Source organism: Bombina bombina, chromosome 2, assembly GCF_027579735.1.
Source record: "Bombina bombina isolate aBomBom1 chromosome 2, aBomBom1.pri, whole genome shotgun sequence".
Classification (NCBI taxonomy): domain Eukaryota; kingdom Metazoa; phylum Chordata; class Amphibia; order Anura; family Bombinatoridae; genus Bombina; species Bombina bombina.
In genome coordinates, this window is record NC_069500.1 from 380,767,912 (window position 1) to 380,780,505 (window position 12,594).

The 12,594-nt window shown below is 40.1% G+C and overlaps 1 protein-coding gene across 2 annotated transcripts in view; it reads left to right on the top strand.

The window, feature by feature from the left end:
- Positions 1-12,594, top strand: part of GLT1D1 (glycosyltransferase 1 domain containing 1) — a 708,692-nt gene that overhangs the window by 269,847 nt on the left and 426,251 nt on the right. For both annotated transcript variants that reach the window (XM_053701853.1, XM_053701854.1), the window contains exon 5: positions 8,710-8,746. In XM_053701853.1, coding sequence (XP_053557828.1) covers positions 8,710-8,746 — 37 coding nt within the window. The remainder of the gene's footprint in view (positions 1-8,709; positions 8,747-12,594) is intronic.

The following is a 12,594-nucleotide window of genomic DNA, read 5'->3' on the forward strand; positions in this document are numbered from 1 at the left end:
ACCCTGAGTAGCGGTGCTTACATAGCCTTGAGGTAGCCAACACTTTGAAATTCTATCTCCAAACTACTAAAGATTTCAGACAATCTTCTAGTTTGTTTTTTACTAGTCTGGGACTCGTAAGGGACAGAAAGCTACTCAGCGTTGGCCTTTTGGCACAAATAAGTGATTCACAAGGCTTACTTGAAGGCTGGAAAGTCGCCTCCCAGTGTATACAGCTCTTTTAAAAGAGCAGTTGCAACATTGTGGGTTTTTAACAATTATGAATCTTTGGAGCAGATTTGCAAAGCTGCAACGTGTATTCTCTGCATTCTTTTTCAGAGTTTACCGCTTTGAGGTTTTGATTATTTTCAGCTTTTGGCAGGAAAGTCCTTCAGGCTGCAGTGTCGGTTAAATAAGAACTGCCAATAAAATTGGCCCACCCATTTCGCAACATAGACCATCGGCTTGGGAATTAATCTTATATATTGTGGACTATCATCATTTTACGAAATAAAAGAAAATTGATACTTACCTGATAAATTTATTTTCTTTTGGAATGATGGCGGTCTACAGGCCCCACCTGTTTAAATTTTTGTGCGACAGTTAGGACACCTCTACAGACCCTGCTTTGTCTTTCCTACCTATATGTTTCCTATTCTCTAGTTGGCTATACGTTATACTAGAGAGAGGTTGGAGGGATTTTAAGTACTGATATGGATTATTGACCTCCTCCGAGTAGCGGGAAATGTATCACATATATTATGGAGGACTGTGGACCATCATCATTCCGAAAGAAAATAATTTATCAGGTAAGCATAAATTTTGTTTCATTCATGTAATTAGCAAGAGTCCATGAGCTAGTGACGTATGGGATATACAATCCTACCAGGAGGGGCAATATTTACCAAACCTCAAAATGCCTATAAATACACCCCTCACCACACCCACAATTCAGTTTTACAAACTAAGATTTCTAGGTTGATATGCGCTTCTCAGCATTTTGAAGCCTGATTCCTCTCAGAGTACAGTGAATGTCAGAGGGTTGTAAAGGCAGTATCACCTATTGAATGCAATGGTTTTCCTTGCGTGAGATCTATTTAATAGGTTCTCTGTTATCGGTCATAGAGATTCATCTCCTACCTCCCTTATTCAGATCGACGATATACTCTCATATTCCATTACCTCTACTGATAACTGTTTCATTACTGGTTTGGCTATCTGCTATATGTGTATGGGTGACTTTTGGTAAGTATGTTTTCATTACTTAAGACACTCTCAGCTATGGTTTGGCACTTTATGCATTAATATAAAGTTCTAAATATATGCATTGTACTTATCTTTGCCATGAGTCAGGTTTATGTATATTTGCTTTTGCAGACTATCAGTTTCATATTTGGAAGAAAAACATATTTAGAAAAATATTTTTCTTACCTGGGTTATAATCTTTTTTCAATTGACTGTTTTTTCATTAAATTTTGTGGGCAAAATTAGGTTCACGAGGGCGCAAAATGCCAAAGTTTATTGCATCATTTTTGGCACGAGAATTTTTTTGGTACGAAGATACGTCTGATGTCGCAAATTCGTCATTTCCCTTGCACAAGGTTGCGTCTACAATAACGCGAGTGTGTCATTTCCGGATGTTGTTAGCACCAAAAAAATTTCAGTTTGCGTTGTGCATCATACTTGGTGCCAAATAATTTCATTATTTAAAACCCCATTCCTATATTCCTCTTGCCTTTTTCTATATCAGAGGGCTATGCTGTTTGCATTTTTTTCCTATTCCTGAAACTGCCATATAAGGAAATTGATAATTTTGCTTTATATGTCGTTTTTTTCTTACATTTGCAAGATGTCTCAATCTGATCCTGTCTCAGAAACCACTGTTTGCACCTTGCTGCCTGATAACAGTTCTACCAAAGCTAAGTGCATTTGTTGTAAATTTGTGGAGATTATATCTCCAGCTGTGGTATGTTATAGTTGTCATGATAAGCTTTTACATGCAGAGAATGTGTCCATCAGTAATAGTACAATGCCTGTTGTTCCTTCAACATCTAATGTACTTGATATACCGGTGAATATAAAAGATTGTATTGCTGATGGGATTCAGAAGGCTTTGTCTGCCATCCCGCCTTCTAATAAACGTAAAAGGTCTTTTAAAGCTTCTCATAAAGTTGATGAAATTTCAAATGACCGACAACATACTAAATTATCCTCCTCTGATGAGGATCTATCTGATTCTGAAGATCCTTCCTCAGATATTCACACTGACAAATCTACTTATTTATTTAAAATGGAGTATATTCGTTCCTTGTTAAAAGAGGTGTTGATTACATTGGATATTGAGGAAACTAGTCCTCTTGATATTAAAACTAGTAAATGTTTAAATTCTGTTTATAAACCTCCTGTGGTTACTCAAGAGGTTTTTCCAGTTCCTGATGCTATTTCTGATATGATTTCTAAGGAATGGAATATGCCTGGTACTTCTTTTATTCCTTCTTCTAGGTTTAAAAAATTGTATCCTTTGCCAGCAGTTAGATTGGAGTTTTGGGAAAAGATCCCCAAAGTTGATGGGGCTTTTTCTACTCTTGCTAAACGTACTACTATTCCTACGGAAGATAGTACTTCTTTTAAAGATCCTTAAGATAGTAAACTTGAATCCGATCTAAGGAAAGCTTATTTATATTCTGGCTATCTTCTCAGGGCTGCCATTTCTATGGCTGATGTTGCAGCTGCATCAACTTTTTAGTTGGGTAGTTTAGCGCATCAGGGAATGGATCCTGATTTGTCTAGCATTCTTCGCTTGCTTCAACATGCTAATCATTTTATCTGTGATGCCATTTTTGATTTAATCAAAATTGATATTAAATCTACATTTTTAGCTATTTTAGCTAGCAGAGCTTTGTGGCTCAAATATTGGAATGCTGACATGGTATCTAAGTCTAGATTACTATCCCTTTCTTTCGAAGGTAATAAGTTATTTGGTTCTCAGTTGGATTTGATTATTTCAACTGTCACTGGGGAGAAGGGAGTTTTTTTTTCCTCAGGATAAAAGACATTAGGGTAAATCTAAAGCATCTAACCGTTTTCATTCCTTTCGGCAAAGTAAGGAACAGAAACCTAATCCTTCCTCCAAAGAATCTGGTTCCAATTGGAAACCTTCTTCAAGTTGGAGTAAATCCAAGCTGTTTAAGAAACCAAAGCCAGCCACCAAGTCTGCATGAAGGTGCGGCCCTCATTGCAGCTCAGCTGGTAGGGGGCAGATTAAGATTCTTCCAAAACATTTGGTCAGATTCTGTCCAAAATCAATGGATTCAGAGTATTGTCTCTCAAGGGTACCGAATAGGTTTCAGAATAAGACCTCCTGTGAGAAGATTTTTTCTCTCACGCATCCCAGCAAATCCAGTAAAGGCTCAGGCTTTTCTGAAGTGTGTTTCAGACCTGGAGCTTTCAGGGGTAATCATACCAGTTCCGTTTCAGGAACAAGGTCTTGGGTTTTATTCAAATCTATTCATTGTCCCAAAGAAAGAAAATTCATTCAGGCGAGTTCTGGATCTGAACATTTTGAATTGTTATGTAAGAGTGCCAACTTTCAAAATGTTGACTATAAGGACTATTCTGCCTTTTGTTCAGCAAAGGCATTATATATCCACAATAGACTTACAGGATGCATATCTTCATATTCCGATTCATCCAGACCACTATTGGTTTCTCAGATTCTCTTTTATAGACTAGCATTACCAATTTGTCGCTCTTCTATTTGGCCTAGCGACAGCTCCAAGAATCTTTTCAAAGGTTCTCTGTGCCCTATTCTCTGTAATCAGAGAACGGGGTATTACAGTGATTCCTTATTTGGACAATATCTTGGTACTAGCTCAATCTTTACATTCTGCAAAATCTCACACAAATCAACTAGTGTTGTTTCTTCAAAGACCTGGTTGGAGGATCAATTTACCAAAAAGTTATTTGATTCCTTAGACAAGGGTCACCTTTTTAGGTTTCCAGATAGATTCAGTGTCCATGACTGTCTCTAACAGACAAGAGACGATTAAAATTGGTTTCAGCTTGTCGGAACCTTCAGTCTCAGTCATACCCTTCAGTAGCTATGTGCATGGAAGTTTTAGGTCTCATGACTGCAGCATCGGACGCAATTCCCTTTGCTCGTTTTCATATGAGACCTCTCCAGCTTTGTATGCTGAACCAATGGTGCAGAGATTATACAAAAATATCAGAATTAATATCCTTAAATCCCAATGTTCGACTCTCTCTGACTTGGGGGTTAGATCACCATCGTATAGTTCAAGAGGCCTCTTTTTAGTTCGTCCAACCTGGACTGTGATCACAACAGATGCAAGTCTTTCAGGTTGGGGAGCTGTCTGGGGATCTCTGACAGCACAAGGAGTTTAGCAATCTCAAGAGGCGAGGTTATCAATCAATATTTTAGAACTCCGTGCTATTTTCAGGGCACTTCAGGTTTGGCCTCTGTTGAAGAGAGAACCAATCATTTGTTTTCAGACAGATATCACAACTGTGGCATATGTCGATCATCAGGGTGGGACTCAGTCCCCAATCTATGAAAGAAGTATCTCGGATACTTGCTTTGGCGGAATCCAGCTCCTGTCTAATTTCTGCGGTTCATATCCCAGGAATAGACAATTGGGAAGAGGATTATCTCAGCTGTCGGACTTTACATCCAGGGGAGTGGTTGCTCCATCCAGATGTGTTTTCTCAGATTGTTCAGATGTGGAGTCTTCCAGAAATACAGGGAGTGCAGAATTATTAGGCAAGTTGTATTTTTGAGGATTAATTTTATTATTGAACAACAACCATGTTCTCAATGAACCCAAAAAACTCATTAATATCAAAGCTGAATAGTTTTGGAAGTAGTTTTTAGTTTGTTTTTAGTTATAGCTATTTTAGGGGGATATATGTGTGTGCAGGTGACTATTACTGTGCATAATTATTAGGCAACTTAACAAAAAACAAATATATACCCATTTCAATTATTTATTTTTACCAGTGAAACCAATATAACATCTCAACATTCACAAATATACATTTCTGACATTCAAAAACAAAACAAAAACTTATCAGTGACCAATATAGCCACCTTTCTTTGCAAGGACACTCAAAAGCCTGCCATCCATGGATTCTGTCAGTGTTTTGATCTGTTCACCATCAACATTGCGTGCAGCAGCAACCACAGCCTCCCAGACACTGTTCAGAGAGGTGTACTGTTTTCCCTCCTTGTAAATCTCACATTTGATGATGGACCACAGGTTCTCAATGGGGTTCAGATCAGGTGAACAAGGAGGCCATGTCATTAGATTTTCTTCTTTTATACCCTTTCTTGCCAGCCACGCTGTGGAGTACTTGGACGCGTGTGATGGAGCATTGTCCTGCATGAAAATCATGTTTTTCTTGAAGGATGCAGACTTCTTCCTGTACCACTGCTTGAAGAAGGTGTCTTCCAGAAACTGGCAGTAGGACTGGGAGTTGAGCTTGACTCCATCCTCAACCCGAAAAGGCCCCACAAGCTCATCTTTGATGATACCAGCCCAAACCAGTACTCCACCTCCACCTTGCTGGCGTCTGAGTCGGACTGGAGCTCTCTGCCCTTTACCAATCCAGCCACGGGCCCATCCATCTGGCCCATCAAGACTCACTCTCATTTCATCAGTCCATAAAACCTTATAAAAATCAGTCTTGAGATATTTCTTGGCCCAGTCTTGACGTTTCAGCTTGTGTGTCTTGTTCAGTGGTGGCCGTCTTTCAGCCTTTCTTACCTTGGCCATGTCTCTGAGTATTGCACACCTTGTGCTTTTGGGCACTCCAGTGATGTTGCGGCTCTGAAATATGGCCAAACTGGTGGCAAGTGGCATCTTGGCAGCTGCACGCTTGACTTTTCTCAGTTCATGGGCAGTTATTTTGCGCCTTGGTTTTTCCACACGCTTCTTGCGACCCTGTTGACTATTTTGAATGAAACGCTTGATTGTTCGATGATCACGCTTCAGAAGCTTTGCAATTTTAAGAGTGCTGCATCCCTCTGCAAGATATCTCACTATTTTTGACTTTTCTGAGCCTGTCAAGTCCTTCTTTTGACCCATTTTGCCAAAGGAAAGGAAGTTGCCTAATAATTATGCACACCTGCCATTAGACCACACCCCTTCTCATTACAGAGATGCACATCACCTAATATGCTTAATTGGTAGTAGGCTTTCAAGCCTATACAGCTTGGAGTAAGACAACATGCATAAAGAGGATGATGTGGTCAAAATACTCATTTGCCTAATAATTCTGCACTCCCTGTAGATCTGATGGCTTCTCATCTAAACGGGAAACTTCCCAGGTACCTGTCCAGGTCCAGGGATCCTCAGGCGGAAGCGGTGGATGCGTTAGCAGTTCCTTGGTGTTACAAACCTGCTTATATCTTCCTGCCTCTGGTTCTTCTTCCAAGAGTGATTTCCAAGATTATTATGGAACAATCGTTTGTGTTGCTGGTAGCTCCAGCATGGCCTCACAGGTTTTGGTATACGGATCTTGTTCGGAGGTCCAGTTGCCAACCTTGGCCACTTACATTAAGGCCAGACCTTCTGTCTCAAGGTCCATTTTTTCCATCAGGCTCTGAAATCATTAAATTTGAAGGTATGGATATTGAACGCCTAGTGCTTAGTCATAGAGGTTTCTCTGACTCAGTGATTAATACTATGTCACAGGCTCGTAAATCTGTTTCTAGGAAGATTTATTATCAAGTTTGGAAGACTTATATTTCATGGTGTTCTTCTCATAAATTCTCCTGGCATTCTTTTAGAATTGCTAGAATTTTACAGTTTCTTCAGGATGGTTTGGATAAAGGTTTGTCTGCAAGTTCCTTTAAGGGACACATCTCTGCTCTTTCTTTTTTATTTCACAGAAAGATTGCTAAGCTTCCTGATATTCACTGTTTTGTACAGGCTTTGGTCCATATCAAGCCTGTCATTAAATCAATCTCTCCTTGGAGTCTTAATTTGGTTTTGAAGGCTTTACAGGCTCTTCTGTTTGAGCCTATTCATTCTTTGGACATTAAACTACTTTCTTGGAAAGTGTTGTTCCTTTTGGCCATCTCTTCTACTAGAAGAGTTTCTGAATTATCTGCTCTTTCTTATGAATCTCCTTTTCTGATTTTCCATCAGGATAAGGCAGTTTTGCAGACTTCATTTAAATTTCTACCTAAGGTTGTGAATTCTAACAACATTAATAGAGAAATTGTTGGCCCTTCTTTGTGTCCTAATCCTAAGAATTATTTGGAGAGATCCTTACATTCTTTGGATCTGGTAAGAGCTTTGAAATATTATGTTGAAGCTACTAAAGATTTCAGGAAGACTTTTAGTCTATTTGTTATCTTTTCTGGTTCTAGGAAAGGTCAGAAGGCTTCTGCCATTTCCTTGGCATCTTGGTTAAAGCTTTTGATTCATCAGGCTTATTTGCAGTCGGGTCAGGCCCCGCCTCAGAGAATTACAGCTCATTCTACTAGATCAGTCTCCACTTCGTGGGCTTTTAAGAATGAAGCTTCAGTTGAATTGCAAAGCAGCAACTTGGATTTCTTTGCGCACATTTACTAAATTCTACCTTTTTGATGTATTTGCTTCTTCGGAAACAGTTTTTGGTAGAAAAGTTTTTCAGGCAGCTGTTTCGGTTTGATTCCTCTGCTTATGTTTAATTTTCTTTCTTTTCGTTATGAGAATAAACTTATATTTTGGGTTGTGGATTTATTTTTTTGAGCGGAAATGATTTCCTTTCTAGTGACTCTGGAGTTCCACATCTTGGATATTACTATCCCATAGGTCACTAGCTCATGGACTCTTGCCAATTACATGAAAGAAAACATAATTTATATAAGAACTTACCTGATAAATTAATTTTTCATATTGGCAAGAGTCCATGAGGCCCACCCTTTTTATGGTGGTTATGATTTTATTTTTGTATAACAGCACAATTATATTTCCAGTTCCTCTTTTTTTTGTATACTTTTTATGATAGTCATACTTTTTTGTATAAAGCACAATTATTTCCAAATTCCTTTTGTTGATGCTTTTTACTCCTTTCTTTATCTCCCCACTACTTTATCACCCCTCTAGCAAAAAGCTTACTTGTAGCTGAGTTGATACTCAAGGGGGAGCGTTAAATACTGCTCCACTTGTAATCTGGCACTGTGTACTTACGTTTTAGGTTGTGGCAGTTAACATGCTAAAACATTTTCCATTTCAATCAAAACGTCACTATAAATAAACAGATTTAGTGCATATTAGTTTTGCCCCTGATCTATAATTTTAAATAAATTTCCAGTTTATTTTAATGATCTATTTGCTTTGTTCTCTGTGTGCTTAGTGTTCAGTGCATTACTGGGAGCTAGCTGGTGATTGGTGACTGCACATAAATGCGTTTTGTCATTGGCTTACAATGAAGCAAATTTGATAACAGAATTTAATTGTAAAGTTGTTTAAAATTGTATTTTTCATTTGAATCATGAAATAATTTTTTTCTGTTTCCTCTCCCTGTAAGCGCACTTAAAAAAGGGAGGTAGTTGTTCAAAGGGCAAAATCTGATTTTTAGTAGGAATTTTATTAGTAACCAGTTTAATTTTTTTTTTATTTTGCCTTTCTGTGGTCCAAAATGCACTGTAGTAATGCAAAAGACAGCTATTTAATGATCTGTGTTGACACTGGTGACTGATATATTTCTTCAATATTTTAGCCTCATTGTCTTCATAAGATACACATCCAACCTCAAGGTAAGTTTTTATTTTTATTATTATTATATATAAATATATAGTAGAAATGTTTCATCATTTGAGCTTACAATTCTGGATTGTTTGGGACAATAGGGAGGTGCATTTAATGAAGAGATGGCAATAATATAAATTAAAGGTATAGTCAAGTCAAAATTAAACTTTTATGATTCAGACAGAACATGCAATTTTTAGAAACTTTCTAATTTACGCCTATTCTCAATTTTTCTTTGTTCTCTTGGAATCTGTCTTGAGATGCAGGACACAGTATAGAAGGTACAACACCATTTTATTCCAGAGCATAGAGATATACAGCTTGCACAACACATCTAACTTAGTAACTGCGACATAGATAATAACGGCTATAAGCCACACCCCCATCCGGTGACGTCACACTCCCACTCTCATCACATCTTCCCCTTTTTCAAAAGATAAAGCATACATTTTTATATTTTTTTTAGAGTACAACAAATAACAAGGTATACAAGAAGCATACTAAAATTATGTTTTTTAGTGTAAAACAAATAACAAGTTATAAGAGAATATATATGAACAACAAGAAATACAATCCTGCCTTGGACATTGGGGTAAACTACCGTAGTCCACAGTGACCATGGGATTATTCTGCCCATTCTTCTGGTCACTGCTCTAACTACAGTACTAATCCCGGTAGCGGGCTGGAAGTTTCAGAACTTTTCCACTTGACGTCTTTTTACATGAACTGTCCTCTGATACAGAAGAAAGTGATTGAGGATCTGCTGGAAGCAAGACCACAGTAAGGACAACATAAGACCTTGGTTCTGGAGAGCGTCCTATTACAGTTGCAGGTGTCTTCCATTTCTTCTCATCATGCAGCTTAACTCTGACATTTTGGCCCACATTTAGCTCCTGCAAGGGCCTCACAGAGTGTTTTCTGTTGTAGAAGAATCGGTAGCCCCTTTTCGCCTCCTCATCCCTCCTAAGGACCTCGTCCTGAGGAACAGAGCGGGCTGGCTGGAAAACACCCACAGAGGGTAGTGTAGTGTGGATCTGACCTCCTAGCATCTAATGTGCTGGGCTAAAGCCTGTGGCCAGAGAGCTAGGTACGTTTCAGGTTGCTTCAAAATTAACTTGGTTGTTTGAACTGCCCTTTCGGCCATTCCATTGGCCTGCGGGTAATGCGGATTTGACGTAGAATGGACAAAATCTTATTCACTGATGAAAGAACTGAACTCCATGGAAGCAAACTGCATTCTGTTATTACTCACTAACTCCATTGGTATGCCCCACCGGGCGAACAAGCTCTTGAGCTGAGTGATAACTGTTTGACTGGTGATCTCATTCAAGGGTGCAATCTTCAAATACCTGGAATAGTAGACGACTAGGTACTTTTTCCCATGCAGTTCGCACAAATTTGCAGCTATCTTCTGCCACTGGCCTGCGGGCAGCGGGGTAGACATTAAGGGCTCTTTTCTCTGAGTAGGCCAGCATTCCTGGCAAAAAGCACATTTTGACACGTGGCTTGCAATGTCGGTACTGATCCCAGGCCACCATACTGCCGTAGCTGCTCTTTCTCTGTGAAGTAGTCATCTTGAATACTGCTTAACATCTCCTGCCGCATGCTAACAAGAATGACAATGCAATCTTGGAACAGCAGTAAACCGTCCAGCTCTGTGAGCTGTGACCTCTGACTGGTAAGAACTCAGACATCCAGGCTGCCCGGCTCTTGGGCCAACCTTTCTTTATGTATTGAATAACTTCTTGAAGATCTGTATCTAAACGTGTCTCCTTTCTTATTTGCTCTAGCTTCCTTAATGAGATGGATTTTGATGCCAGAACTGAATCCATGTACACTTTCACATCTGATTCTGTTGAAGATTCTTCAGCAACAGCCAGCTAGAGCCTGGAAAGTTTATCTGCCACATCCAGTTGTTTCCCCGGCACATGCACTGCCTGAACAATGAACCTGAGTAGCCTCATCAGAAGTCTCTAGCATCTTAAGGGTGTCTTGTCAATATCATAGGAATTGATTAGAGGGACTAGCGGTTTATGGTCAGTTTCAAAACTAAATTTCTCTAAACTCACTAGGTAACGCTGGAAGCGCTCACAGGCCCAAACTGCAGCCAGGCACTCTTTCTCAATTTGGACGTATTTCGATTCTGCAGTTGTCAGTGTACGGGAGTAGTAGGGGATGGGCTGCAGTTTGTTCTCATTCAGCTGCAAGAGGGCACCCCATAGCCCATAACTGCTTGCATCAGCACTAACCACAGTCTTTCTCGAAGGGTCATAGAACCCCAACACTGGGGCAGACCCCAGCAAGGACTTGACCTGCATAAAGGCTTCTTCCTGTGGAGGTCCCCAGACCCAGGCAACATCTTTTTTCAACAACTCAGTGATAGGGTGGAGTACTGTGGATAAATCTGGTAGGAACCTGCCCACATAATTCACAAGGAAGGACTTTTCAGCTGTTCAGTAGCAAGGATTTTATCAGGGTCCGGATTGATGCCATTTCCATTGATAATATGCCCAAAATAACATAACTCAGATTTTCCAAAGTGGCATTTCTCTTTATTTAATATCAGCCAGGACTCTCTAATGGTCTGCAGTACACAGCTCAATCGCTGATCATGTTCTTCTAGTGTAGAATTATACACTAAAATGTAATCCATGACAACTGCCGTGCCCTCGTGTTCCCTTAAGAGGCAACTCATCTCTCTTTGAAAGATTTCAGGAGCAGAGGATATCCCGATGGAGAGTCTGCAAAAACAAAACCGACCCACCGGTGTTAAGAAGGTAGTCCGTTTGCGGCACTTTGGTTCTAGAGGTATCTCCCAGAAGCCACTGAAGGCATCCAGGGTAGAGAAGAACTTCGCCCCAGACAGTTTCGGAGCTATGTCTTCAAGCGTCGGTAACACGTATCTCTCTCTATTCACGGCCTCATTCAGCCATTTCCTGTTCTTCGCAACAGGCACAATTGGGGCACACCAGTCAGTTGCTTCGACAACCTCTTCAATAACTCCTATATTCTTCATACGCAGAAGTTCCTTCTCCACTTGAGGCATGAGCGGGAATGGAATTCTATGAGGAGTAGTAATGCTATATGGGACTGCATCACCCTTACGTGATATTCAGACTGGGTTGCAATTTAGCAGGCCAATTCACCAAACATGTCTTCCGTAATCTCAATCACTCTGGCGACAAGGCCCAAACCACAGGCTGCTTTCCTGCTGAATAGGTTGTTAACACACTGAACTCTAATTACATGTACCCAAATGGTGAATTTCCTCTGCTTGTACTCGCAGCTGGCAAGAAATTCCCCGCACAATCGATGTGGCCACCACGACTATGAACTTTTGTTGTAACTTTTGCCAGCTGAGGCTGTTGAGGCAGTTTTATGAATGTTGCAAGGGACATAACAATGATGTCTGCTCCTGTGTCAATCTTGAAGGAAACCTTGGCTCCTATTACAGTAAGGGTAACCTGCCAATATTCATCTGAACCAGACTGTTCAACAATAGACCCTACAAAGGACAATTATTGACCCTCCTGATCACTATCCACCTGCATCTCCTTAATAGATTCAGTTTTACACACCACTTCAAAATGGCCCATTCGGTTACACTTCCTACATCTTTTATCTTCAGCGGGGCATATGACATTCTGATCATGGGTATGGTTACACCACGTGCAGCAAGCCTGCTGCACCCATACGCTTCTGGGCCTTTCTGTTGCCCTTGGTCTACCGCTCACACTGTGCCTTTCACTAGCAGCTCTCCTGAACTGCTGCACTTCATTCACAATTCTCCCAGACCTGAGATCAGCACTTTGCTTTTTCACCAGTTCACTCTAACTGGCCATCCTAATAGCCCCAT